Source organism: Hemibagrus wyckioides, linkage group LG16 (genome assembly GCF_019097595.1).
Source record: "Hemibagrus wyckioides isolate EC202008001 linkage group LG16, SWU_Hwy_1.0, whole genome shotgun sequence".
In the NCBI taxonomy this organism is placed as follows: domain Eukaryota; kingdom Metazoa; phylum Chordata; class Actinopteri; order Siluriformes; family Bagridae; genus Hemibagrus; species Hemibagrus wyckioides.
In genome coordinates, this window is record NC_080725.1 from 19,578,596 (window position 1) to 19,606,160 (window position 27,565).

Here is a 27,565-nt window from a genome sequence, read left to right on the forward strand (position 1 = left end):
TTTCCGCCGCACGCGCGCACAGCATTGTGGGATTTGTATCTTCTCGTGGGGGGGAAACATGGCGGACGCCTTCGGAGACGATTTGTTCAGCGTTTTTGACGAGGAACCGACGACTTCTAGTAAAAAAACCAGCTCTAAGACCGAGGCTCGGACCGGGTGTGTCTTTATTCTGTATAAACGCTGGATTAAAGCCAAACGTTCAGTATTATTTTGTGATATACGTGTTTAGGTGCAGAGCCGGCTAGCGCACGCGTTAGCAAGCTGTCTACCACGGTAACGTTATCGCGCCAAGTTTATTAGCTTAGTTAGTTTTACCAGCTAGTAAAGGCGTGTAGTGATTAAGGAGCAGAACATATTTGGCAAAAGGCGGTCGTTTTTGGAAACTACATCGATTCTTCATCAAGGTCTACTTGGTTTCTATTCCAGAAATGAGTCTTTCGCTAATGAACCGACTCTTTTGGACCGAGTCTTTTAGTTGAGCCGGCTCTTTTAGTTGTATCGACTCTTAGTTGCACCGACTCTATTAGTTGTGCCGATTCTTTTGGTTGTACATACTATATTAGTTGTGCCGACTCTTTTAGTTTAGTTGTACCGACTCTCTTAGTTTAGTTGACTCTCTTAGTTTAGTTGTACCGACTCTCTTAGTTTAGTTGACTCTCTTAGTTTAGTTGTACCGACTCTTTTAGTTTAGTTGTACCGACTCTTTTAGTTTAGTTGTACCGACTCTTTTAGTTTAGTTGTACCGACTCTTTTAGTTTAGTTGTACCGACTCTTTTAGTCCACTCGGACGTGAGTGTTTATCTGTACTCTAAGTTTAATTGAATCAGAAGATGACAGTGGAAGCCTTTTTAAAAGGAGCTGAAAGAGTCGATTCTTCTTCAGTGAGCCAAATTATCTGACTCTGGTGTCTGAGTTCCCATCACTGCTAACAAATCATGTTCAGCCTTCTTTGGATTATTTAATACCTTTACTGACTTTCCTGGTTGAATTCTAATGAAATAAATCTGAGGAAGCAGGATTAAAGTCCAAAATGAAAGTACTGTACACCCAGGACGGGAGAACAGTCTGTCTCTCTGTTTCTTGCTAAAGTGTTTCCTTTTGTATTTCTTACTTTGTTCAGGAAAACAGTCGGCACACAAGACAGAGAAAAGACCGACTCGTCCTCGTCTGGGGTAAAGACGAAACGAGAGGCGGAGAACGATGGCAGTGACGAGGTTTCCTTCGGTAAAAAGGCCAGGCTGGAGACGGTGTCAACGGAGGAGATCAAGTAAGCGTGCAGCGTCTGAGAGATTCATACTGTTTATTAAAGCTGAAGCGAGTGTGTGTGAAGTGTGTTTGTCTATTTACTCATTTACATGCATTTTGTATAGAGGAATTTATTTTATAAAGGAAATATTTCTGTATGATCTTGTAGTCTTGCAGACTTGATGCCTAAAGTCAAAGTGGAGCAGGTTGAGACGGTGGAGGGCTGCACACATGAGGTACACACACACACACACACGACAAGCTCTTTTTAAAGACGTGTTACACAATCATGGTGTGTGTAAATTGTGTGTATGTTGCTGGTCTTTTTTTCTGAACTCGTGTGTAGGTGGCGCTGCCTGCAGATCAGGAATACACACCACTGAAACCACGAGTAGGAAAAGCAGCCAAGGTATTTAACTACTGTTCATTTTGTTAACGCATTAACTAACAATGTTGTTTTATATAAATACACACACTGATCAGGCATAAACATTATGACCACCTGCCTAATATTGTGTTGGTCCCCCTTTTGCTGACCCGTCCTGCACTGTGTATCCTGACACCTTTCTATCAGAACCAGCATTCACTTCTTCAGCGATTTGAGCAACAGTAGCTCGTCTGTTGGCTTTGAGCCTTGACCGCCCATGACCCCGTCACCGGTTCACCACTGTTCCTTCCTTGGACCACTTTTAATAGATACTGACCATTGCAGACCGGGAACACCCCACAAGAGCTGCAGTTTTGGAGATGCTCTGATCCAGTGGTCTAGACATCACAATTTGTCCCTTCGTCAAACTCACTCAAATCCTTACGCTTGTCCATTTTTCCTGCTTCTAACATCAACTTTGAGGACAAAATGTTCACTTGCTGCCAAATATATCCCACCCACTAACAGGTGCCATGAAGTGAATAACACTGATTATTTCCTCATGTCTCAGTGGTCATAATGTTATGCCTGATTGGTGTATATGTCTGATAAAATGAAGCACTTGCAGACCAGAATCATTTCTATATTTATCCCTGGTGGTTTATTTTGCCTGGAAGTCTGGAAGACTAGCCATCAGCTTGTGCTGGTTAAAAGACAAATATACGAAGGGTCAATAAACAATGGTAACCTCTCTGTTCCCCACAGGAATACCCGTTCATTCTTGACCCCTTTCAGCGCGAGGCCATCCTGTGCATCGATAACAACCAGTCTGTCCTCGTCTCCGCTCACACCTCGGCTGGGAAAACCGTGTGTGCCGAGTGAGTTTAAAACAACCTGCCTCTGATTTCTTCCTTTACTTTTTATATTAAAAGGCAGACACCCCTATCCTGAACCACTAGCAACTGAGCAATATAGGGGTTAGGGGCCTTGCTCAGGGGCCCGGCAGAGGCAGCTTGGTGGACCTGGGGTTCAAACTCACAACCTTCTAACATCTTAAACACATTCCAGATCAAGTGTTTCTTGTACTAACAATAAAACCTTGTGTTCTGGTGTTGCAGTGAGTCTGAAACCTTCTGTGTGTGTCTGTGTGTGTGTGTCTGTGTGTGTGTGTCTGTGTGTGTGTCTCTGTGTGTGTGTGTGTGTCTGTGTGTGTCTGTGTCTGTGTAGGTACGCCATTGCTCTGGCTCTGAGGGAGAAGCAGCGAGTGATCTTCACCAGCCCCATCAAAGCTCTGAGTAACCAGAAATACAGAGAGATGTACGAGGAGTTCCAGGACGTGGGACTGATGACCGGAGATGTGACCATCAACCCCACTGCCTCCTGCCTCGTCATGACCACCGAGGTACACCTCGCATTCACACACACACACACACACACACACACAGATGGCAGTATGTTCTTGAATATGCAGCAGTGTGAATCGAAACACATCCTCCTTTGATTTGTTACAGATTTTGAGGAGCATGCTGTACCGGGGGTCAGAGGTCATGCGTGAAGTGGCCTGGGTCGTATTCGACGAGATCCATTACATGAGGGACTCGGGTCAGTGACCGTAAATAATTTATAATCAATCCTCTCTCTCTCTTTAACTCTCTCTCTCTCTCTCTCTCTCTCTCTCTCTCTCTCTCTCTCTTTAACTAACTCTCTCTCTCTAACTATCTCTCTCTCTCTCTCTCTCTCTTTGACTCTCTCTCTCTCTCTCTTTAACTAACTCTCTCTCTAACTCTCTTACTGTCATTCTGTCTGTCTGTCTCTCGGTCTCTCTCTCTCTCTCTCTCTCTCTCTCTCTCTGTATATCTGTCTGTCTGCCTGTCTCTCTTTCTCTCTCTGTATATCTGTCTGTCTCTCTCTCTCTCTGTATATCTCTCTGTCTCTTGATATCTATCTGTCCTCGCTCTCTCTTCCGTTTCTACATCAGCTTACGTGAAGTATGTGACCATTATGATGAACCATTATGCAGAAGTTGCTGTAGATGTTAGGAACAGCTTACCCAGAAGGCTTTGCTGATTAAGGTATCTTCCTTTTCATTTGCAGAGCGTGGTGTGGTGTGGGAGGAGACCATCATCCTTCTTCCTGATAACGTACATTACGTCTTTCTGTCAGCCACCATCCCCAACGCCCGGCAGTTTGCTGAGTGGATCTGTCACCTGCACACACAGGTACTAACGTTTTCAGATTGTGTATACACCCATCAGGCATAACATTATGACCAGTTACAGGTGCCGCGAATAAAACTGATGATCTCCTCATCATGGCACCTGTTAGTGGGTGGGATATATTAGGCAGGAAGTAAACATTTTTTCCTCAAAGTTGATGTTAGAAGCAGGAAAAATGGACAAGTGTAAGGATTTGAGCGAGTTTGACGAAGGGCCAAATTGTGCTGGCTAGACCACTGGATCAGAGCATCTCCAAAACTGCAGCTCTTGTGGGGTGTTTCCGGTCTGCAGTGGTCAGTATCTATCAAAAGTGGTCCAAGGAAGGAACAGTGGTGAACCGGTGACAGGGTCATGGGCGGTCAAGGATCATTGATGGACGTGGGGAGAGAAGGCTGGCCCGTGTGATCCGATCCAACAGACGAGCTACTGTTGAAATTAATGCTGGTTCTGATAGAAAGGTGTCAGAATACACAGTGCAGGACGGGTCAGGGCTGTTTTGGCAGCATAAGGGGGTACCAACACAATATTAGGCACGTGGTCATAATGTTATGCCTGATCTGTGTAATATTTCACTGTCCTGTAAGGTAAAACTGCAATATTAAGGCGTAATGTACAAAATATGGGCAAATGACCATCACACACATGAGCTTGTTGAACATCCCGTTCCAGATTTATTCCCACTTTTGCTTGAATAATAAGCTCAGCTCTTCTGTAAAGGCTTTTCACTAGATCTGTCATTCAGATGTTTGGGGTGTGTTCCAGTTCATCCTGAAGGTGTTCAGTGGGGTTGAGTCAGAGTCAGGGCTCTGTGCAAGGACACTCGAGTTCTTCCACTTGATGAAACCTTGACAAACCATATCTTCATGGATATCGCTTTGTGCTCAGAGGCATCATCATGCTAGAACAGGTCTGAGCCGGTGAAGGGAGATTGTAAAGCATAAAACACCATACAAAAACCTGGAATACAGCATGTATCCGTGATATGGCCAAAAGTTTGTGGACACATGACCGTGGCAAATCTTTGGGGAGGAACTACATAATTGTGTTATAGTCATGTGTCCACAAACTTTTGGCCATATAACGTAGATACGTGTTGTATTCCTGAGAAATAAGTAATTGAACTTTTCGCTGACCATATTAGTCAATTATGGAAGTACAAGGATATAATGCACCATATGGTGTCATAAGCCTGAACCTTTTTATTTTAATAAACTGGTTGTAATTTTTTCCTCCGAGTGCAGCCCTGCCACGTGGTGTACACAGACTACCGACCCACTCCACTGCAGCACTACATCTTTCCAGCAGGTGGCGACGGACTTCACCTGGTCGTGGACGAGAACGTAAGCCAAGCATCTCCACAGACACCTCATGTCCTTTCTGTTTAATTATTCAGTAAAACTATGACTCTGCATTCGGCCTAAGCGTATTTCTGACGGGATAACGGGTCGCATTACCGAACCCGACCCCTTCTTTTAGTGTCTCATGGGCCTTGTTCGGACTTTATATAAACATCCGTCTCAAGTGATCTGATCACCAGTGGACAACCGAGACATGGTCATTCGCACCTGGTGTCTTGAAAGCGTCCTCGCTCATCACATTTGACTATTTAGTTACTAACAAGGTTGCCAAATCTGCCACTCCTTTAATCCAGATCCAAATTACTAGCCAATCGCCAGCCTTGACCAATCCCTCCTCTTAAGTGAGACTCTATCTGCTGATAAAATTTTCTGCAGTATGTCAATTGGATAAAGTCTCACTGTGTGTTAATACGATCGCTTCCAATCATTCGGTCAGTGCTGCAGAGGACACTACAGCAATGCGGTAATGAGAACATGGATCATATTGCAGCTCCTTCTGTGAGCTCTGAGAGAAAGCAGGCCTTTAGATTTTTTTCCTTGTTTATAGCACTGTAGAGATCATTGTGTGTGTGTGTTCTGTATTAGGGTGAATTCAGGGAGGATAACTTCAACACAGCCATGCAGGTTCTCCGGGATGCTGGAGACTCTGGAGCGAGCGGGGGCGGAGGAAAATGGGACCCTAAAGGACGAAGAGGAGGGACCAAGGGTGAGGTTTCAAGCATCATGTTAGCTCTTAATAATGGATGAGATCTGTCTAGGGCTCAGGAGCATTGTATTCCTTTTTTATGCAAAATATAATTGCTTGCACTACGGTGCTTCTTGAACCTGATTGGTCAGAAGGTGTTTATTTTCTATACGATTTAATAAAGTAGCAGCTGATTTGAAATAATTATATTCCTTACTTTTTGCGGCTACTTACTCTTTGCTGCTGTAAAGCCGATTTTTCGGGTTGCCCTTTCTATTAAAAACGTGTAACGGTCCACATTGAGGTCCTATGTGTTTATAGACAGCTTTTCTTTTTTTTTTTCCTTTATCCTCAGGACCATCCAACGTGTTCAAGATAGTAAAGATGATCATGGAGAGGAACTTCCAACCGGTCATCATCTTCAGCTTCAGTAAGAAGGAATGTGAGGCGTACGCTCTCCAAGTGTCCAAACTCGACTTCAATACAGGTATCACAGGAGAGCATATAATTTATCAACACAGCTACCTCAGGGATCTCCTTGAGCTGCTCCTGTATTGAGTAATGGAAAAAAAAAAAGTTAAAATCGATGTTGTTTGACGACGGATAATAGGAAAGGCTCGTTAAATCCTAATAAAGATGCTTCGTGTTGCCAAGAATAATCCAAGCTTATAAATTTTATAAAGCCCGCTCCAAAATAACGACAGTAGCGTTCGGTTAGAAGGACTGCATTAAAAAATGGCATTATAATCTGTTATGAATAAGGAACGAGGCTGCTTCTAAACAAAATCACATGTGCAGTTTCTGCTTCTCACCACAAAGCAGCCCAGTGGCTGGAGGGTAGTGTTCAGGAGTCTGGCTCTGGGCATTTATTGAGTCATGCTTGTGAGTGAGCGTGGAAAGAAAACCGTCGTGTTTATGCATGGTATCCATCACACCTGAGAGGATAAAGAACAAACAAACATTGAAGCATTCCTTGGGTCATATAGAGGAAATAAAGCTAAGATGAGAATATTCCCCACAGCCGGAAAGTCTCTTAGTTTACATTGTGGTGAAATATTGATTCCCAAACATTACAGAGGTGCATCACAGAACTATAACAGTGTGACGTCTCTCTTTTCGTGTCTGCAGATGATGAGAAGAAACTGGTGGAGGAGGTGTTCAGCAACGCCATCGACTGTCTGTCAGATGAGGATAAAAAGCTGCCACAGGTCAGGAGGCACACACACACACTTGTACACACATACCCAGTGGGCCAAAGTGTGATGGCTAGACCACTGAATCGGAGCATCTCCAAAACTGCAGCTCTTGTGGTGGTGTTCCCGGTCTGCAGTGGTCAGTATCTATCAAAAGTGGTTTGAGGAAGGAACAGTGGTGAACCGGCGACAGGGTCATGGGTGGTCAAGGCTCACTGATGTGCATGGGGAGCAAAGGCTGGCCCGTGTGATCCGATCCAATCCAATGCTGGTTCTGATAGAAAGGTGTAGAAAGAATACATGGTGCATGACCGGGTAGGAGCAACACACTATCAGGCACGTGGTCATGATGTTATGCCTGGTCGGTGTATATGCTAACAGTTCCCAAAGTGAGCCCATCTAAGACAAAATGCAAGCATCCTGTAGCTCACTAGGGTGACCGCAGGGTTACAGAAACCTTCTCAACAATTCCGACTGACTTCATGAACACTGTGCCTTTTAAGCGCTGAACTACTAAATAATTTGCTTCAGTCTCCAATTGCTCAAGCCGAGTGTCTGTTTTTGAGCAGTTGCCTAGCAACAGTGTTCTCAAGACTTTTAACTAAAAAAAGGAGTAATGTCACTTGTTCCCACATCATTTATTCATTTCAGTCAAAACAAAAAAAACACCACTTTATATTTGTCCAACGTTAAGCTGTTTGGATTGTTCTGCGTCCAAGATTAAAATCGACAGATTGTTTTTCTAAATGGTTTCTCGATCGTGTATTTAGTGAAAGTCGGTTTATTAGAATGCGAGAGCTGCTGTGCTTTCTGTTTTCGTTACTACCTTGAAAATGACCCCTAAACCTAAACCGCTTATCATAAAACACAAAAACAAACATCATGCGGCGTTGAACCGAATTAGCTTTAACAGCCTCGTAAAAGCTCCGTAATGCTTTTTTTGCTCTCCTTCATCCCCGGGTTCTCGCTCCTCTCTCCTTTTTCTAACCCTCTCGCACTTCTGGCTCCGATCAGTTTGTTGCAACACTCCAATGCTGCAGGATTGAGTCACGGCAGCTCGTCCAGATTTGCTTTTAACTTCTCTTTTTGTACGAAGTTCATCTGTCCCTCAGCTGGGATTAAGTTTGTGTCGTAACACAGCTGCTTTAACAGTTCGAATCCACATCCAAAAAGTCACGGAGGGATGTGCGAGTTTCCATCTGTCGTAATTATTCCCGAAAACAAGCAACACAACGAAATGAAAAGTGTGTCAGAGGTTTGTTTCCATCACCTTTATTAGAACATCTGTAGCCTTTTCCATCGTGTACCTGATTCGAGATGTGTTGGGAAATGATGTGGCACAGAAAGCGAGGACGTTCAGCATTCCTATCTTCTTAACAAATATCGTTTGTTTTATTTTTTTCACCCGTAAAGGGAGGGGGAGTCATGATCTGTCCATCACAGTTGTCTTAGGGGACCGTGTGGAGTAACAGTTAGTGCAGGTTTTGTTTGGAAAAGGATAATGATTTCACAGAGGTAGGTTTAGCGTATACCAGAGTCACACTAGTAATGCTAGGCTCTGTGTGTGTGTGTAGGTGGAGCATGTTCTGCCTCTACTGAAGAGAGGAATCGGGATCCATCATGGCGGACTGCTGCCCATCCTGAAGGAGACCATTGAGATTCTCTTCTCTGAGGGACTACTCAAGGTCAGACTCCTTCATTCAAACATGTTTAATTTCATTACTTGTAAATATTTCAATATTTGTCTCTTCTTTTTTCCTTCAGGCCTTGTTTGCAACCGAGACCTTTGCTATGGGGATCAACATGCCTGCTCGCACCGTGCTCTTCACCAGCGCTCGCAAGTTCGACGGCAAGGACTTCCGCTGGGTATTTATGCACACAGACACACACACACACTGCAGATTTTGTGTAAAAAGTGTAATAAACCTCCAGACAGGTCCCACAAGGTTACTAAGTATGTTTTTGTAGCTACATTTGGTCGCCAAAAGATATATAAAAGTATATTCACCAATCAGGCCACCCGTGTTGGCCCCTGTTTTGCTGACCCGTCATGCACTGTGTATTCTGACACCTTTCTGTCAGATCCAGCATTAACATCTTTAGCAGTTTGAGCAACAGTAGGGAGCACACAGCCCAGCCTTCACTCCCCACGTGCGTCAATGAGCCTTGACCGCCCATGACCCTGTCGCCGGTTCACCACTCTTCCTTCCTCAGACCACTTTTGATGGATACTGACCACTGCAGACCGGAAACACCCCACAAGAGCTGCAGTTTTAGAGATCAGTGATCCAGTGGTCTAGCCATCACGATTTGGCCCTTCGTCAGACTGTCAAATTGTCCATGTTTCCTGCTTCTAACACACCAACTTTGAGGACAAAATGTTCACTTGCTGCCTAATATATCCCACCCACTAACAGGTGTCATGATGGAGATCATCAGTCTTAATGGTCATAATGTTATGGCTCAAACACACACACACCTTTTAAATCACCTGAGACATTGTGGTACTTTGCATTTGTCCATAGATTATTAAGGCGGCCTAATTAATATTAGATCTTAGAGATTAAATAGCATTGTGGTGGTAGTAAAGGGCAAATACAGAGACGTGGTCAGTGTAGGTCTGATTATAGTATACAACTTTTGGGGGGGTGACTGCATACCAGAATAAGAAAACCCTAATGTAATTAGGGTTTATCCATTTTAAAAATCAGTACCCTCTTAACAAATCTGTTTTTCGAAAGCGAACTTTATTTTTCTTTTTCAATAACTCTCCAAATGGCCACGTGTTGTTTGTCTGAATGACTCGAGCTGTTGGAATTTAAAATTTACGGAGGGGGAAAAAGAAAAGCGCTTGGCCTCTCCGTTCTGGCACGAGGCTCATAGGACGCTGCCATCCAAAACGCTTTGTGAAGAACATCTGGAATCTCTGTGTGAAATGAATCCGAGTGCAAGAAAGCAGAAACTCGCTGCCATGTCTCCTCTGGATCCCCAGGCTGCTCAGGGTTTTTAAACGGAGAGGATTTAAAGCTCCGAGGCCCTAAAGTACAATTACTAGAGCAGTGTGGTATACAAGAGGCACCGAAAGACAAACATGGAGTTACTACAGATCCGAGATTCTCTCTCTCTCTTCACACTTGGATACCTATCTAGATGGATAGATCGCTGCCCACTTTAATAGGATTTATGCAATTATCTTGTTTGCCAATCATGGCAGAATGCATTAAATAATGCAGATGAAGGTTCACATCAAACAAGTGGGATTTTTCTGACTTGTAGCCTCGTTGTTGGTGCCAGATGAGCTGGTTTGAGTATTTCACAAACTGCTGATCTTCCCCCGGGGTTTACACACACACACACACACACACCAGTCTACACAGAATCGGGGTAAAAAAGCATGAGCGATGATTGTTGACTTGTTGACTCCTTACAATTGATGGAAGCATTTTTGTAGATGATGTGTGGAGACTATAGACGGATGCATAGATAGTGGGTTTCATCTTGCAGATACTTGGTAGATTCTATAGATAGGTTCGAGGATGGATGGATGGATAGATAGATCTAGATTTTGTAAATAGGTTCAATGATGGATGTTGTAGTTAAATGGGTGGATGCTCTAGATGGATTCATGAGTGTAGATGAGTGGATGGATCTTGTAGATCGATGATGATGCTCATCCAAGGTGGATCGACTTAGCATATAGATGTACACTACCAGTCAAAAGTTTGGACACACCTTTTAATTCAGTGTTTTTTGTTTAGGGATTTATTTTCTACATTCTAGAACAATACTGGAGATTTCAAAACTATGAAATAACACACATGGACTTAAGTAATCCATATGTAACGACAACAAAAAACAGTCAGTTGTTATTTTAAGACACGAAGGTCAGGTGTTCTGGAATAGTTCTTGCAAGAACAGTATTGTCAAGTGCATTTGCAAAACCCATCAAGCACCATGATGAAACTGGCTCACATGAAGACCATCCCAGTAAAGCAAGACCAAAACTGACCTCTGCTGCAGAGGAGAAGTTCATTTAGAGTGACCAGCCTCAGAAATCACCAATTAACAGCACCTCAGATTAGAGCCGTTATGAAGGCTTTACAGAGCATCAGTAGCAGACATATCTCAATATCAACTGTTCAAAGGACATTATTGTGGATTTCGGCCGCCTTCAGCATTGTTTTACAATGTAGAAAGAAATAAACATCAGGAAAGACCATGGAATTAGAAGGAGTGTCCAAACTTTTGACTGGTGGTGTATGCATTGTTGGTGTTGCATGGTTATTATAGATTAATGTGGTTGATGATGGTCTGTGCTCTAAATCCAGCTGAAAGATCATACTCAGAAACGTAGGAGCACTAGGTTTAGTAGCCGCTACTGTAAAAAGATGCCATCTCGGATTTTCCTTAAATCTACACGATGAGCAGTTGTGAAATGCACATGGTCATGTTCCAGTCAGCGGTGCTGCATTTGTTTCCTGTGTCGATATCTATAAGGAAAGGGCTCAATCGAAGCCAGATGGTCATGACTAAGTGTGCAAAATCGTTTCCAACTGGACGGCCGGGAGTCAGTTCGGGAAAACATCAGACCGAATTCACGTTTGGCCAACTGCTCCTGACCTCGCTTCACTTTCACTTATCTGTGCTGGGGTCCTGGAGCAAGAGCAGATGTGCTTGATGGAGAGTGAAGTTGCTGCACTGAGAAATGTTTGCCTTGGTTTTTTTGGCTGTCTTAACGTGATGATGTACTCGGTTATGCAGAATGCAGAGCGTTCATATGCAATGGTCCAAACGTTTTATTCACACGGTGTTGTATTTTACTGTTACTCGTTTGCCAAGCGAAGCAAGACAAAATCCAAACAAGGCTTACAGCACTGACCTTAGTCGTAACGTAACATACATGTTTGAAACCTTCTTTTGATATACTGGTCAACTTGATGTAGCCGTAGTAAGTAACAAATGCAAGTCGTCAGTGATGATGCTCATATAGGCTGATGCTTAGTTGGTACTTCGTTCTGTGTGCCAAGAAATCATTCTCATTACATCACCATGCTGTTGGTGCCAAATTCTGACCCTGTTACCTGCATGTCACAGCATACATTGAGATCTGTCAAACCAGGCAATGATGTTTTTCCCAATCAAATGTCTAAGGTGTGACCACTGTAGGTCCAGATTCCTGTTTTTTTGCTGACTCGATGTGGTTTGACGAGATGCTTTTCTCCTCACTGTTTGAGTTACAGTAGTCTTTCTGTCAGCTTGAATTAGTCCGGTTATTCTCCTTTCTCATCCTCCAGGTGATCCTCCTCATTCTGATAGTTGATGTGAACTGAAGCTCTTGACCTCTAGCTGCATTGCACCACTTGCACACGATTGGCTCTTTAGACAATTGCGTGGGTGTTCCTAATAAAGTGGCCAGTGTTGAATTTGTGCGAATTCTAGTAGAACTGACCAGTTAAATGTGTGTTCGTGCATTGGGCTGGTACTTTCTCGATGATCAGGTTGCTTCAGAACCAAGTAGATTACATCACCATGTAACCATTCATATTTTCTTTTTCAGAATATTTCGATCAAAAACACGTTTAATGCCTGTTCCTGTGTGCCTGTTATCAGATCAGCTCAGGAGAGTACATCCAGATGTCGGGCCGAGCCGGGAGGAGAGGGATGGACGAGAGAGGAATCGTCATCTTTATGGTGGACGAGAAGATGAGTCCAGCTGTGGGGAAGCAGCTGTTAAAGGTAAAAATGGCCAAGGTCTTCAGTTCTGTTCCCAATTAGTGAGTTTCCTTTTTCTGAGAAGCTGTTTTGAACTTTCTTCCCTTTAAATAATTTTGTAAACTGTTGATTTTTCATTTTGTTATAACGTGTACCTTTTTTAAAGTCCATGTAATTTCCAGCTTGATCAATTATGGAAAGTACTGTGTATATGGATTTAACCATGGATGGATGGATGGATGGATATGGCTGAATAGGTATGGATATGGATGGAGATGGATGGATGGATGGATGGATAGATAGAGATGGATGGCTATAGATGTGGAGGTATGGATAGGGATGGATGGATGGATGGAGATGGATATATGGATGGATAGATATAGATATATGGATGGGGATGGATGAATAGAGGTGGAGGTATGGATATGGATAGCGATAGGGATGGATGGATATGGATGGGGATGGATGGATAGATAGAGATGGATATATGGATGGATAGATATATGGATGGGGATGAATGAATAGAGGTGGAGGTATGGATAGGGATGGATGCAGATGGATGGCTGGATGGATAGAGATGGATATATGGATGGATAGATATAGATATTTGGATGGGGATGGATGAATAGGGGTGGAGGTATGGATAGGGATGGATGCAGATGGATGGCTGGATGGATAGAGATGGATAGATATAGATATTTGGATGGGGATGGATGAATAGAGGTGGATGGATAGAGATGGATGGATAGATATAGATATATGGATACAGATGGATGAATAGAGGTGGATGTATGGATGAATAGAGATGGATGGATGGATGGATAGAGATGGATGGATAGATATAGATATATGGATGGGGATGGATGAATAGAGGTGGATGGATGGATGAATAGAAGTGGATGGATGGGTGAATAGAGGTGGCTCAAGATGGATGGATGGATCGGGATGGATGGATGGATGGATGGATCGAAATGGATGGATAGATAAATATAGATGGATAGATAAATATAGATGGATAGATAAATATAGATGGATGGATGCTCGCTCCAGACTTGACAGAGGGGTTCAAACAAGACCACCATAAATTCGTGAGAATGTAAGAGTTTTCCTGTGATTATGTAATGAGAATGATGGTCCACACTCCATCCTGTCCCCTCCTGTTGGAGAGCCTGGTCCACCCGCTAGTGCGTCATCCGTACGCTCGGTTCGGTCAAGACTTGCTCAATTAGCTGACCCTGGGACACAGCCAGTGTTTTATAGCGCTGAGTATACTTTTTCTCACATGCAGATTATTTGTTCTAGTCTGTGAAGCTGAAATGAATCAGCAGGAGCATGTCCACTTTTCTCCCTCTCTGGCGCTCAGCATCAAGTTTGATCGATGGCTCCTGTCGGCTGGACGTCCCTTTCCTGTCCGTCTTCCCGGATGCTGGTTCTCACCGTCCGTGCATTTCATCTTCTCGTGCACAGTTATGATGTGCGTGAGCCGCTAAAAGACTGTTTGTGTTACCGAATTGTTTTGAGTGGAGTCTCGCCAGCGAAGCCGCTTTCGAAGCCAATCTCTGTGCTTTTGGCTCCGAAAGTCCGAACCCACCGCTGAGAACTGTTTCTACTTCATCATTCATCAACAACTAATGCAATATTTTATCGAGCTGGATTCGTCGGTCAATCATCCATTATTTAAAATTCTTCTTTGAGATGTAGTTCTTGGGTAAGTTTTTTTTGGGCAAGGGGTTAATTTGGAGAGCGAATTCTGATGCACTCAGTTTGGTCTAGTGGGTGGAAGAGGAAACGCTGGAGGGAAAGGTCAACTTGGTTTGTGAGTGCGCAGAGCAAACAAACCCGGTCCGGTTGGTGGGCGATGCAAATCCTGAGGGAAGATTCAGTTTGGTTTGTATAGTTGAATAAATATCTGATTATATTTTACTTTCCTTTGAGGAGGTGTTTCTCAGAAACTCAACACAACAAGAAGAGGTTGGAGGTTTTGATTTAAGTGTGGGCTGGGTGGGGGTGGGGGCTTGGGGTACCCAAAATGTTTTATTCCACTTTGCTTAACTTGTTAATTTAATATACTTTATTTCTTTTGATTGTTTGTGGCACAAACTTGGGTTTTAATGATGGAATAATAAATTGCAAACCACCGTTTGATGCAGTTAAATCGAAATAAAATGCATTTTCTGTTTTAACTAGTGGAAAATTCTTGCATATTTCTGTTTACCTTGCTTATAAAAAGAGACAGCGAACAGACCCAGTGGAACCAACATGCAGAAGTTGTTAGAAATCCTGCAAGACAGCTGACGCAAGCAACTCTGCTGAATATCTGGCTGGCGCATGCTCGGCTACACGCGCTGGGGAGATTTAAAAGCATGTTATTGAAAGTTTAACACGGTTTTACGTTGGGGAAAGTGATGCTTTGCTGCGTCATTACTCCTAAAGCTTGTGACCTATTACTAAAAGGATGATGTCAGTGTTCGAAGGAGAGAAGGGTTGACCATGACTTTAAATTTTGACTTGGTTCTGTAGAAAAGTGAGTCTGCTGTACTTGTGTGTTATCTTGTATATATATTTATGCTCTCGAGCTTCACAGTCCATCTAAAAATGGATAATTTGGATGGATGGATAGAGATATGGATGGACGGATGGATGGAGTTGGATGGATATGGAGAATGGGGATGGATGGATATGGATAGATAGATGGATGGGGCTGGATAGATATAGGGATGGATAGAGATGGATGGATGCTCACTTCAGCCCTGACAGGAGTTCAAACAAGATATGGATAGGTGGATGGGGATGGATGGATGGATGGATTGATGGATAGGGGCGGATGGATATGGATAGATGGATGGATAGATATAGGGATGGATAGAGATGGATGGATGGATGGATGGATGGATGCTCACTTCAGCCCTGACAGGAGTTCAAACAAGATATGGATGGATGGATGGATGGATGGATAGGGGCGGATGGATATGGATAGATGGATGGATAGATATAGAGATGGATGGATGGATGCTCACTTCAGCCCTGACAGGAGTTCAAACAAGATATGGATAGGGATATATGGATGGATAGAAATAGGGGTGGATGGATGGATGGATGCTCACTTCAGACCTGACAGAGGAGTTCAAACAAGACCACCATAAATTCGTGAGAATGTTTGTAAGAGTTTTTAAAATGGATAATCACATGATTATTATTAAATAATTCTCTTTTTTCCTCTCTCTCTGTGTTACCAGGGTTCTGCTGACCCTCTGAACAGTGCCTTCCACCTGACCTATAACATGGTCCTGAACCTGCTGCGTGTGGAGGAGATTAACCCCGAGTACATGCTGGAGAAGTCCTTCTACCAGTTCCAGCACTACAGAGCCGTCCCTGGTGTAGTGGAGAGTAAGACACGGACGCTTTTTTCCATGAGAGTCATAAATAATTCCAGAGCTTGTGCTCATGAATATGTAAATATGGAGATGTATTCAAGCGTACTAGCCACGCCTCTTTTCCATTGAAACCGCTGTTGCTTGCGCTACTTTTGCATATAGATGTTATAACACTCGTCTTTGAACGGCTTTTCAGTCTTAATTCTATTACCATCCTAGAAGGTTTGATCGAAAGTTCAGGTTATTGTCTGTGTAGAGTTTTGCTTGGTCTCCCCTGGACCCATGTAGCTTCCTCAGGGTTATTCAGTTTTCTCCCTCTAAAGGTGTATTGGTGGCTCTAAATTGCCCCGCAGTGTGAATATACAGTATGTCTAGTGCCCTGTGATGATCCGTGTGCGTTTTCGCCTCACACCCAATGATCCCGGATCAGGATAAATACAAATAAACTAAATTTCATGTAATTTAGAGCAGAGGTTCTCAGACACTTTTCCCTCACACACTGTTTGTACATAACCTCAGCATGTTACTGATCTGTTTGTTTTTATTGTAATGTTCGTCATCCACAGAGATGCAGAAGTTGGAGGATATGTACAACAGCATCGAGATCCCCAACGAGGACAGCGTGGTCACATACTACAAGATCCGCCAGCAGTTAGCCAAGCTGGCCAAAGATATAGAAGAATTTGTGCATAAACCCAAATACTGCCTGCCCTTCCTACAGCCTGGCCGGCTAGTCAAGGTGATCTCTGACCCATGTCTTATTTCTGTGGTTAAAAGGAATTAATTTCCTATCCTGATCTAAATCTGTGACTTGCCTTTTCTGTAGCCTGATGGTTGTTAGGTTGACCTCTGACGTCACTGACCTCTTCCACGTCTCGCTTTTACAGGTGAAAAAGGACGAGTCGGATTTTGGCTGGGGCGTCGTCGTAAACTTTTCCAAGAAATCAAACGTCAAGGTGGGCTTCATTCATTTTGCACTATATGGCCAAATGTGTGTGGATACCTTGAATCTTTTTAATGAAAATTAATATGCAGTATTTAAGCCTTCGTAACAGTGTCCAAGTAATAACCGAAATCCCGGTCATAAGTGGTATGTTTGACTGATCTGTGTGTTTGTAGGCCCCTTCTGGTGATCTGGATCCTCTGTATGTAGTGGAAGTTTTATTACACTGCAGTAAGGATAGTGTGAAAAATGCAGCGACGGAGGCCGCCAAACCCGCAGCACAGGGAGAGAAAGGAGAGATGCAGGTAAGGATAATATATACCATAGACACACCCAGGTATTTTTATCCAAAGGATCTGTTTTGAAGTTACTATATAGATCTCAGTGGGTGTGCCTTGAAGTTGGGAGTGGTCTGTGTCTGCCTCTAAATATATATCTGTAAGAAGGTTGATGGCATTTTTGTATACAAAAATTGTGTTTACTATTTTAACACATTGTTAGGTTAAAAGAGAAACCTTTATTAATAGAATTGAACGGTGTCTTGGGTAAGAGGATGGATGTGTGAAGGGATCTTCTGATGATGGAATATAGTTGAGTGATGGACGGTTATGAAGTGATTCACTTATTTTGTTTATTTTATTTTTTTTGTTTAATCAGGTGGTGCCGGTCATGCTGAATCTCCTCACCGCCATCAGCTCAGTGCGGCTCTACATCCCTAAAGACCTGCGGCCCTACGACAACCGACAGAGCATGCTTAAATCTATACAGGTCACACACACATGCTGTCTGTATAAGAATTACGTGTGTGTAGTAGTATTAGAAATTGGGTTCTTTCAGGGATCCTCAAGGGATCATAACTTCCAAAAATGTTTGTTCTGCTTAGGATTTTTTGATGTGGAGATGAAGAACTCTTATCAGTCTTCTAAGCATTTGATCTTACTCACTATTTAGATTCTTGTAACTCATGTAGAGGTGCTGTCTCTCTCTCTCCCTCTCTCTTTCTCAGGAGGTACAGAAACGTTTCCCTGATGGTCTCCCTCTCTTAGACCCCATCGACGACATGGGTATTAAAGACTCGGGGCTGAAGAAAGTCATCCAGAAGGTGGAGGCCTTCGAGCACAGGATGTACACACACCCCCTCCACACTGACCCAAACCTCGCGGCCGTCTACACGCTCTGTGAGAAGAAAGCAGTGGTGAGTCGACAGGGTGTTACAGCATTATAACACATTTACATTTCTGGCATTCGGCATCCAGAACAACGTACAAGAACGCTTTATCAATGAATACATTAACACTGGTTCAGTAGGTCACAGACGTAGGGATACCATCAGCCTAAAATCTGAGTTAGATAAGAGCTAGTTTAAGTGGTTCAGGAAGTGGTAGCTTCATCCACTGTTTTGAAGCTGGTCAGTGACTCAGCTGTTCGGACATCCAGGGGAAGTTCATTCCCCCACCTCGGTGCCAGAAGACAGAAGAGTCTAGATGTATACCTACCTAGAACCTTGAGAGATGGTGGGACCAGTCGAGTAGTTTTAGTGGATCAGAGGTGCAGTGCGAGGAGTAATTAGAGCTAAGGGCTAATATCACCCTTATTAGCACCTGCTCCTCGATGTATTATACATATACCTGTGCAGTATAAGACGTTTCAACACTTGCAGGTTACGAGAAATAAATTATTATTGGCTTTATGATCAATTCGAACCATAAAAAAAGGTTCTTTGTTCTCCTTTTAGATAGATACTCATTGCCACACATGATGGTCTAGCATTGTGTTTTTGTGTGCGTGTTGAAAGCACCAACATTTCCTGCTCCAGATTTCCTTCATCATGAGGAAACAAAAGCAGGAAACTGGACCTTACACTGGAGATTAAATCAGGAGAGGTTGCTTTATATAAAGCTGTTCCAAACATACCTTTATGCTTTACATACATCTCAGTATGTCGTGTAGCAGGTTTTCGTGTGAGGAGAAGGTCAGTAGTGTGTTTGTGTGTGTGCGCGAGTGTGATATGTGTTTTTATATGTTCGCGGTCACTGAGCCACAGCAATGCCACTTTAGGCAAATCACTGGGTGAATATAACTCCCGACACATCCAGATACGCCTCTTATTGTCTCCATGGAGCACACTCGCGTGCTCGCACAACCTCTGTTTCACGCGCACCATCTTTGTGCAGCTTGACCACTGTTACGGTCTGCCATCTTTCAATCATAAATAAAACCGTGACTGTTTCTAAGTTTGTCTGATCTATCTATAAGATCATTTTCCTCTTGATAGCGTCTTCACATCTGGCTGAATGTGTAGTCAGGAATAATGGGATGCAAGTGTAGTGTAACCCGTGTGTGTTTCAGGTTGCGGGTGATATCAAATCGGCAAAGCGGGAGTTGAAGAAAGCTCGCACGGTGCTGCAGATGGACGAGCTGAAGTGTCGGAAGCGTGTGCTGAGACGCCTCGGGTTCGCCACGTCCTCAGATGTCATCGAGGTGAAGGGCCGGGTCGCCTGCGAGATCAGCAGGTGAAGCAGCCTCTCGTGGCAGTCTATAACGATAGCTTCCCTCCATCTTGTAACGTTTTTAATATATGAGGAAGATATTAGTGGTCTCTTAAAGGTTACAAGATGGCTTGATGGAAGTGTTTGCATGCTCAGGGTTGACTGTGTTCACTTTCTGTACTTTAAATTAGAAACACAAGATGAAGTTTTGCTAAACATCTCATCCTCTCGCGTATATGTGTGTTTCAGTGCGGACGAGCTGCTCCTGACCGAGATGGTGTTCAATGGCCTCTTCAACGATCTGACCGCCGAACAGGCAACGGCTTTACTGAGCTGCTTTGTCTTCCAGGAAAACGTAACTATGCACACGTTCTGTTTATTTTACCATAAAGTCCCAGTTTACCGTAAAACCCCGCAAAAAAATGCGAATGCATTCCTGGATTTCCTGAATAAACAGCATCCCCAGGAAGGCGCAGACGCACGGTGTAGCCTAGAAAATATGGTTTCCATCTCGGATAAGGATGTTGTGCAGTGCAAGATTAAACAGTTTAATGCTGTTTATATGAAGAGCAGGTTGATGTGTCACAGGTCAACGTTTGAGATGTGCAGTAATCCAGCAACACTTCCAGGTTGTGTGTAGTGCCAGTTCACGCTGGATGTGTTTATCTGATGCTTCTGTTTTAACAAAGCATTTTATTTAATATCAGCAGTGATAATGGCATGCTATATAAAATATACACACCGATCAGGCATAACATTATGACCACCTGCCTAATATTGTTTCGGTCCCCCTTTTGCTGCCAAAACAGCACTGACCCATCGAGGCATGGACTCCATTAGATCCCCGAAGGTGTGCTGTGGTATCTGGCACCAAGATGTTAGCAGCAAATCCTTTAAGGTCCTGTATGTTGCCTCCACAGGCATTTAAAGGATACTTTTCATAGATACTGACCACTAGAGCCAGTCTGATCCAGTCATCTAGCCATCACAATTTGTCCCTTCGTCAAACTCGCTCAAATCCTTACTCTTGTCCATTTTTCCTGCTTCTAACACATCAACTTTGAGGACAAAATGTTGACTTGCTGCTTAATATATCCCACCCACTAACAGGTGCCATGATGAGGAGATCATCAGTCTTATTCACTTCACCTCTCAGTGGTCATAATGTTATGGCTGATCAGTGTATCTCTGCACTATGTGCAGAAGTGAAGTAAGTTCCATAAAAGCGTTTCCTTCAGGATCTTCAGCGTTTGTAGAGTTCGAGTTGAATCCTAGTGCGTTCTTCCCCCTACAGTGCAGTTCTGTAGGTAGGTGAGAACACAGCACATGTTCATCTCTAGGTGAGATCACTCTGTTCTTGGAGCATCCGAGGGAAGTGATCTCAGCCCACTTCCAAGTGAGCACTACTGAGTACGGTTCAACTGCACTGAGAAAGAGACAGAGAAAAGATAAACACTACACAGCGTTTTAAACTTGCCTTTTATACAATTACCCAATTATATATTTATAGCATTGGCGTCGCTCGGTTTGTTTTTCTCCATCTGCCTTTTCTAATTTTTTTTAAATGGAGTTTTAAGCCTCGTGCAGCTTGTTTGTTTTTGTTTTGACCATTCAGTGCATTTTATTATGTGCGGTGTCAAACCACAAATGAACAGCTATCACTTTTTCATGATACTGACTAGAGTAATAGGTGTAAAAACACTCTTATATAACCAGGAAAAAGACGAATAGGTTGTTTATCCAGCTTTGTGCGGTGTTTCTCTGAGCTGTGTTGTAATTACAGCTGGCCCAGAGTGATCAGCACCCACCCTCCTCCATGGTACATTTACACAGTTGTATATTTGGACATTAGTTTTCTTGATTAAGACGATTCTTGCTGTGCCGCTAGCGCACATGGAGCTCTCATCATGTGGAAGATTGGACGGACTTTTCAAGGCACAGAGCCACTACCCTGATGTACAATGTGTTTCGCTGGAATTGAAGAGAAGAGTCAGAAGCTCGTCTGCCGTAAATAAGTGCGTGGATAAAGAACCTTGCACGGAAGGAACGTCTAAAATCTTTATTGTAATCGAGTTACTAAATATGCCCTCATATGTGATCGATTTTCCGATTGTTCCGTCCACGTCACCAGACTTCGATCCGGTCCGCTTTTATTCGTGATCCTGAGATCTGATATTTGGCAACCCAAGCTCTGTCTAAACGAGTGAGCTCAGAACCCCTGATTAACTTGGCGTTAGTGATCGTTTTCCTGCCAGCGCTCGCTCAGTAAACGTTACTCTGATGACACTGTGCTCTCTTTATATAGTAATTGACGACACCGCTCACGCTAGCCGTCTCTGTGAATTTACAGCCGTCTGCTTAGCACACTGTGTGACATGGAAAGGTTGGCGATTGACTGAATTTTCTTTTTCCTTTTCGTTTCTGAGAAATTTAGATTTGAGGGACGTGAATGTCATACAATTAAACCATCCAGCTACAGGGTAAAGGTGTTCATCATAATAATAATAATAATAATAATAATAATAATAATAATAATAATAATTTGCTCTTGGGAGGTCAAAACCAGTCATCTTCCAGTAGCGGAAAAGGACATGCTTATCATATGAGTCATTTATTTCACTCTGTTCTGTTCATTATAAATAGAAAGCTGTAACTTTCTGTACTAAGAAACAATCGATCGAGAAACAAGCATGTGTGTGTTGTGGCTTTGCTCACTTGGTATTATGGGAAAGTGTGTGTGTGAGAGACAGCTGGTTTCTCTCCTCCATCAGCTGTCATCCTGAAGTGTTTCCACCTGTCATCTCTCTCTCACGCACGCCGCATAAAGCGCAGCTCAGGCCGTCCTTGCGGCTGAAAAAACACAGGCATTTGTAAGAGGTCAGATGTTACGCCCCTGTGGCACACCGGCGCTACTGTTTCTCCTCCCGACTGTTCAAACCATTAAAGCTGAAGTCACTAGCAGTATATCGGTTCAGCTGGACAATACGGTGCACAGGTTTTGTTGTAGTTCAGCTTCGGGCTCAGAGAAAGATTCCTCAGTGCCGTTACTGGTGGCCGTAGGATTGGTGGAAGTAAGCCGAAGCTTTTTGACTTCCTGTTCTCTCCATGGAAGTGTTCATGGGACCATTTTTTTTTTTTTTTAAAAATTAGGACTGATCCTGTCTTTCCGTAAAGGAATTCTGACCAATCCCACCACCTCTCAACGATGGATCACCAATCCTACTCTACCCTGAAGGAATCCTGAACACTCTTGAAATAGTTCTCTTAAAGGAAATCCTTCTAAAGGAATTTTGATCACTTCCTTTATCTTCAGAAGGAATTCAGACGAATCCAGAATCCTATCAGCCTCCAAATGATTCCCGACCAATCCTGCTCTACCCTGAAGGAATTCTGACCGATGCCATTGGCGACGACAACGACGTATGAACGTATGTCCAATCTTACTCGTTCTCTCGTATCATCTTACTCAGGCCTTCTGACCTAACATAACTCTTGAAGGACTTCAGACCAATGCCACAGACGATGACGACATATGAAGAATTCCTCTGCAATCCTTCCCTTTCTCTCAGACCTTCTCGACCACGCCCACTTACGCTGGCCAATTTCACTATTACTCTTCTGAGCAAATCTGCTTGTGAAGGAATTCTGACAAATTCCACTTGCTGCTTAAGGATTTCTGACCAATCCAGCTCCCCTAAGAAGAAGTCTGACCAATCTCAGTAGAATTCTGAGCAATCCTACCAAGGAATTATGTCCGGTCATGTCCACTGTGGAAGAAATTCTGACCAGCACTCATTATAATGATATCAAACAAATCTCCAATTTTTCACCAGCAGCTTCTGATGAAAGTTCTGCATCTTCTAGCGTAAGTGAACGTTGGCTTTCCTGTGTTTTTTTTTTTTTGATGGCTCCTTCAGTATCTGAGTCCGGATGGTTCCTTTAAGGCTTAAAAGACTGAGTGCTGATTGGATGTTGGTTTTTGCAGAGCCTGGAGTTTCACCCTCTGAGCAGATATTTTATTGAAGCAGCAAACAGTGCTCCGACTTAAATATGAATTCTCTGGCCAGTATTATCTGCCCCCGGCACGATCCGGTGGTTCAAGCGAGTTCGAGCGTCTTGAGAAATGTGGCCTCTGCGCAGCCTGACTCGAGTCTCATAACAAAACCTTCAAATCCGAGTCTACGTACGGCTGCAGCGCACCGCGAGGGTGGGACTCGTGAAACGTGGTCATTTGATATCTACTGGAACACAACGTCCTGTGATTTATGATGTCACTGACACGTGTTTTATTTTCCTTGTGTGCCTTTTATTGTTGTCATTTTGTGTTTTTATAGTGAGCTTGCTCACGCTGGGTTTTGTGCCACGGGTGACTTTATTTTCTTTCCCTTTAATGAATGTTGTTCCTTCCTTCTCTCTCTCGCTTTCTCTTGCTCCATCTCTTTTGCTCTCTTTCACTTTCTCTCTTTTGCTCTCTCTCCCTCTTTCTATCTCCCCCCACTCTTTCTCTCTCTCTCTCTCTCTATCTCTTCTTCTTCCCTCTCTCTCTTTTGCTCTCTCTTTCTCTCGCTCCATCTCTTTTGCTCTCTTTCACTTTCTCTCTCTTTTGCTCTCTCTCTCTACCCCCTCCCTCTCTCCCTCTTTCTATCCCCCTCTCTTTCTCCCCTCTCTCTCTCTCTCTCTCTCTCTCTCTCTCAATATCTCCTTCTTCTTCTTCTTCTTCTTCCTCTCTCTCTCTCTCTGCAGGCTAATGAGATGCCTAAACTTACAGAGCAGTTAGCAGGCCCTCTCCGTCAGATGCAGGTAACAGTCTAAATCTCACACACACACACTGTGTCTCTCTCTCTCTCTCACACACACACACACACACACACACTATTTATTTCTGCAGCCCCGGGGTTTCTTTGACACATGTTTACATTCATAAATGCCGTGTCCCATCAGCGCTCGTGCCTGGACTGACGTGTTTACGGCAGAGAGCGTAGAGTTTTGGATACCTGTCTGTGTTTTGCTCCAGTAGAGAAATCGGTCGTTCTCTGCTGTAAATCTCACGTATTGCCGTCGTTAATGTTATAAGTTAACGTAGTCAGTAAGCAGATAACATTGAAGAGGAGTTTGCAGAGACGGGGAGCATTATTCGGGTCATATTCATGCTCCAGATTTTAGTCAGTCCTTATTTCCAAGACAACACATGGACCCTTGGAAGACTTCTGGCTTTTTCGGCCCAGCTCTGCACATGCGGTCTTTGCCGCAGGACTTTTATCACTGTAATAACCTCGAAACAATTTAGTCTTGTTTTTAAAACACTTATGTACCATCATTACGATACTGTGATGCGATACCCAATTCCAGATGTTGATGATTTTTCTTTACTGTTTACATTCCTTTCAATACACAATCTGAATTAAAAAATGAAACGGATCGTTATCCAAAATGTGCCTCGAATTTCTGTACATGAACACGACGAACAGGACAGAAGCTCCAGCTGACTCTGTATCAGTTCCAAAAGCTAATCCGTTCCTCTACTGGTTATAATGATGAGCCCATTTATATCTTCTAAACATTTAATCACTCGATCAGGAAGTGCTCACAACTGAGTCCTGATTTAAAAAATAAATAAATAAATAGAGATTCTGCTCTCCGGTGTCAAATGAGGATGAGGTTCCATTTTGAGTCTGGTTCCTCTCGGTTTCTTCCTCTTACTATCTAAGGGAGTTTTTCCTCACCACAGTCTCCTCAGGCTTGCTCATAAGGGATCTATAAATATAGATCTTGAGCTTTTTGTACTATATTTATGATGTTTTGTAAAGCTGTTGTTAAAAGCGCTATACAAATTGAATTGAACGTGATCCATACTGCAAAATGATTGGCTCTTACATGTTATGATGTAGTAATTTTATTACATCGCTCCTCAGTAACATTTAACTCTTATAGCAATACAGTAACTGTAACAGGATTTGATTTAATCCGAATTTGCAGGAATGCGCCAAGCGCATCGCGAAAATCTCCGCCGAAGCCAAGCTGGACATGGACGAAGACGCCTACCTGAACCAGTTCCGTCCTCACCTCATGGACGTGGTGTACACGTGGGCCAACGGCGCCTCCTTCTCACAAATCTGCAAAATGACGGACGTTTTCGAAGGTGATTTATTTTTCTCTCTTTCTCGTTAGCATCCATAAATGCCCTACGAATACGCTTAACAAAATAAATCCTGCAGGAACTGATCCACTGAGAAAAGCGTGGGCATCAGAGACGTTTTCTTGGCAGCGATGAGTCTCGTGTTGTCCTAATTCAATAAGCATTAATAACTCTCCCACTATTTTGTATACCATGCCAGCAGTATGAGCTTGCGCGCACACACAAACACGGTTCTTTGCTAAAATAGTTTCCCTAAACATTTAAAAATGTCCTACAAATGGAAATGATATAAAATCCCATTTATTAGACTGGACTATAGGCCGAGGATCAAGGCGTCTCACTGTACGAAGGTCAAACAAATACCTTAATATGGACACGCGTCTAGTTCTGACAGGCCTAGCGTGTTAAAAACCCGGCTCGTTATCCGCGAGGTTTAAATGAAACGAGCGTGATGAATTAAAGCGAAGGCACGGGATAAACCCGAAAACACAGAAGCGGAGGAGATCGAGTTCCTGGCCCGTCTCTTCCAGTTGAGTTTGTTGCTCCCTGGTGCAAAAAAAAAAAAAAGGGGGAGCCTTGTTCCAAGAAAAATCCAAAAAGAAATCAACATGTAATGGAAATGAACAGCGAGTTAGCGAGGCGCACCGAGGCCAGAAAGTGACTCGATTCGCTCGGTATGCAATCAGGCAAGAGAGAGCCGGGTGCATGTTATCACTCCATAGGGAGGACGTGGAGCAATTTCTTTCTTTCTTTCCTTTTTAACCCTCCCTTTATTCTCTCTCTGTGCGATTTTAGGCAGCATTATTCGCTGCATGAGGCGCCTGGAGGAGCTTCTCAGGCAGATGTGCCAAGCGGCCAAGGCCATCGGGAACACGGAGCTGGAGAACAAGTTCGCTCTCGGTATGACGCCTTTCCCATTCTTTTCCACCCCACAAGCCGTGTTTCTCGTATAGTTAGCGTTCTTCGTGGAAATGTTAAGGTGAAGATTTAAGAACTGACGTCAAGGTTGAACGCCTAAACCGCGTCCAGTTCTAAAAAAACAGAAGGGTAAAACAAAGCTGAAATTCCGTATTTCTAATTATTTTGTGAATTTTCTTTCCCCTCCAGGCATCACCAAGATCAAGCGCGACATCGTGTTTGCTGCCAGTCTTTACCTGTGAATGAATGAAGCCGCTGTGTTTCCCATGCCCTTCCCTTCCTTTCATTTTTCCATAAAGACGAGGTGAAGACAGTGCGGACGGAACATATTTATTAACGTTCAGGTTCACAACTGTAAAAACGTCTCCATTCTTTTGTCTTCGAATAGCATAATGTGGGGTTTTTTTTTTGTACATAGTGTTTTAATACAATTTTAATTAAAAAAAAAAAAGTGTATAGTGAGTTATTTTTCGTTATTCTGGAGCAAATCTGTTAGCATCATACACAGGAAAGCAGCATCAGCAGCCCAAAGGCATCATGGGACGCAGAGTCTCTGGGTATAGCAGAGGTTGGGGGTGGGGGGGAAGCAAGGGGGTTACATTCACAGGTTTCCACCCCAGTGGTCCTTCCTCACGGTCGGCGCGCTCGGGACGTCCGGCCTGGGCCGCCGGAACGGCGAGACGCAGATCCACGCTTCCTTTGCAGCTTCAGTTAGTGATGTCGTAGTGGTTTCCGTTAGTCGGCGTCTCCTGTAGAGTGGTGTGCGCCATCTCGTCCTCTTTCTGCGGGGCCGCCGGCTTCTTGAAGAAATCGGACACGAAGAATACCTGAGGGAGGAAACGTAAGGGAGAAACGTGTCAGAGAAGGAGAAGTGGAACAGAGTGTAAAAAAAAAAACTGAGATCATATAGTAGACTCTATATGTAGAAA

At 43.5% G+C, this 27,565-nt stretch overlaps 2 protein-coding genes across 3 annotated transcripts in view; one reads left to right on the forward strand and one right to left on the reverse strand.

The window, feature by feature from the left end:
- Positions 1–27,172, forward strand: mtrex (Mtr4 exosome RNA helicase). Its single transcript, XM_058411980.1, has 27 exons — positions 1–156; positions 1,121–1,267; positions 1,415–1,481; positions 1,592–1,654; positions 2,378–2,490; positions 2,840–3,014; positions 3,124–3,214; positions 3,707–3,831; positions 5,070–5,168; positions 5,772–5,892; positions 6,227–6,358; positions 7,000–7,079; positions 8,639–8,749; positions 8,829–8,930; positions 12,675–12,800; positions 16,013–16,163; positions 16,717–16,889; positions 17,038–17,106; positions 17,270–17,398; positions 17,751–17,861; positions 18,100–18,288; positions 19,443–19,606; positions 19,832–19,937; positions 24,326–24,382; positions 25,559–25,721; positions 26,514–26,618; positions 26,826–27,172. Exons 1-27 carry the CDS (start codon positions 59–61, stop codon positions 26,876–26,878), a joined length of 3,120 nt encoding a protein of 1,039 aa, XP_058267963.1. The 5' UTR covers positions 1–58; the 3' UTR covers positions 26,879–27,172.
- plpp1a (phospholipid phosphatase 1a) overlaps positions 26,953–27,565 on the reverse strand; it is a 37,008-nt gene continuing 36,395 nt past the window's right edge. For both annotated transcript variants that reach the window (XM_058411982.1, XM_058411981.1), the window contains exon 7: positions 26,953–27,463. In XM_058411982.1, coding sequence (XP_058267965.1) covers positions 27,344–27,463 — 120 coding nt within the window. In that variant the 3' untranslated portion in view covers positions 26,953–27,343. The remainder of the gene's footprint in view (positions 27,464–27,565) is intronic.

Coding starts and splice junctions, on each gene's coding strand:
- mtrex (XM_058411980.1), top strand. CDS start 59: ATGGCGGACGCCTTCGGAGACGATTTGTTCAGCGTTTTTGACGAGGAA. Junction 1,482..1,591: donor TGGAGGGCTGCACACATGAG/GTACACACACAC, acceptor ACTCGTGTGTAG/GTGGCGCTGCCTGCAGATCA. Junction 26,619..26,825: donor GGAGAACAAGTTCGCTCTCG/GTATGACGCCTT, acceptor TTTCCCCTCCAG/GCATCACCAAGATCAAGCGC.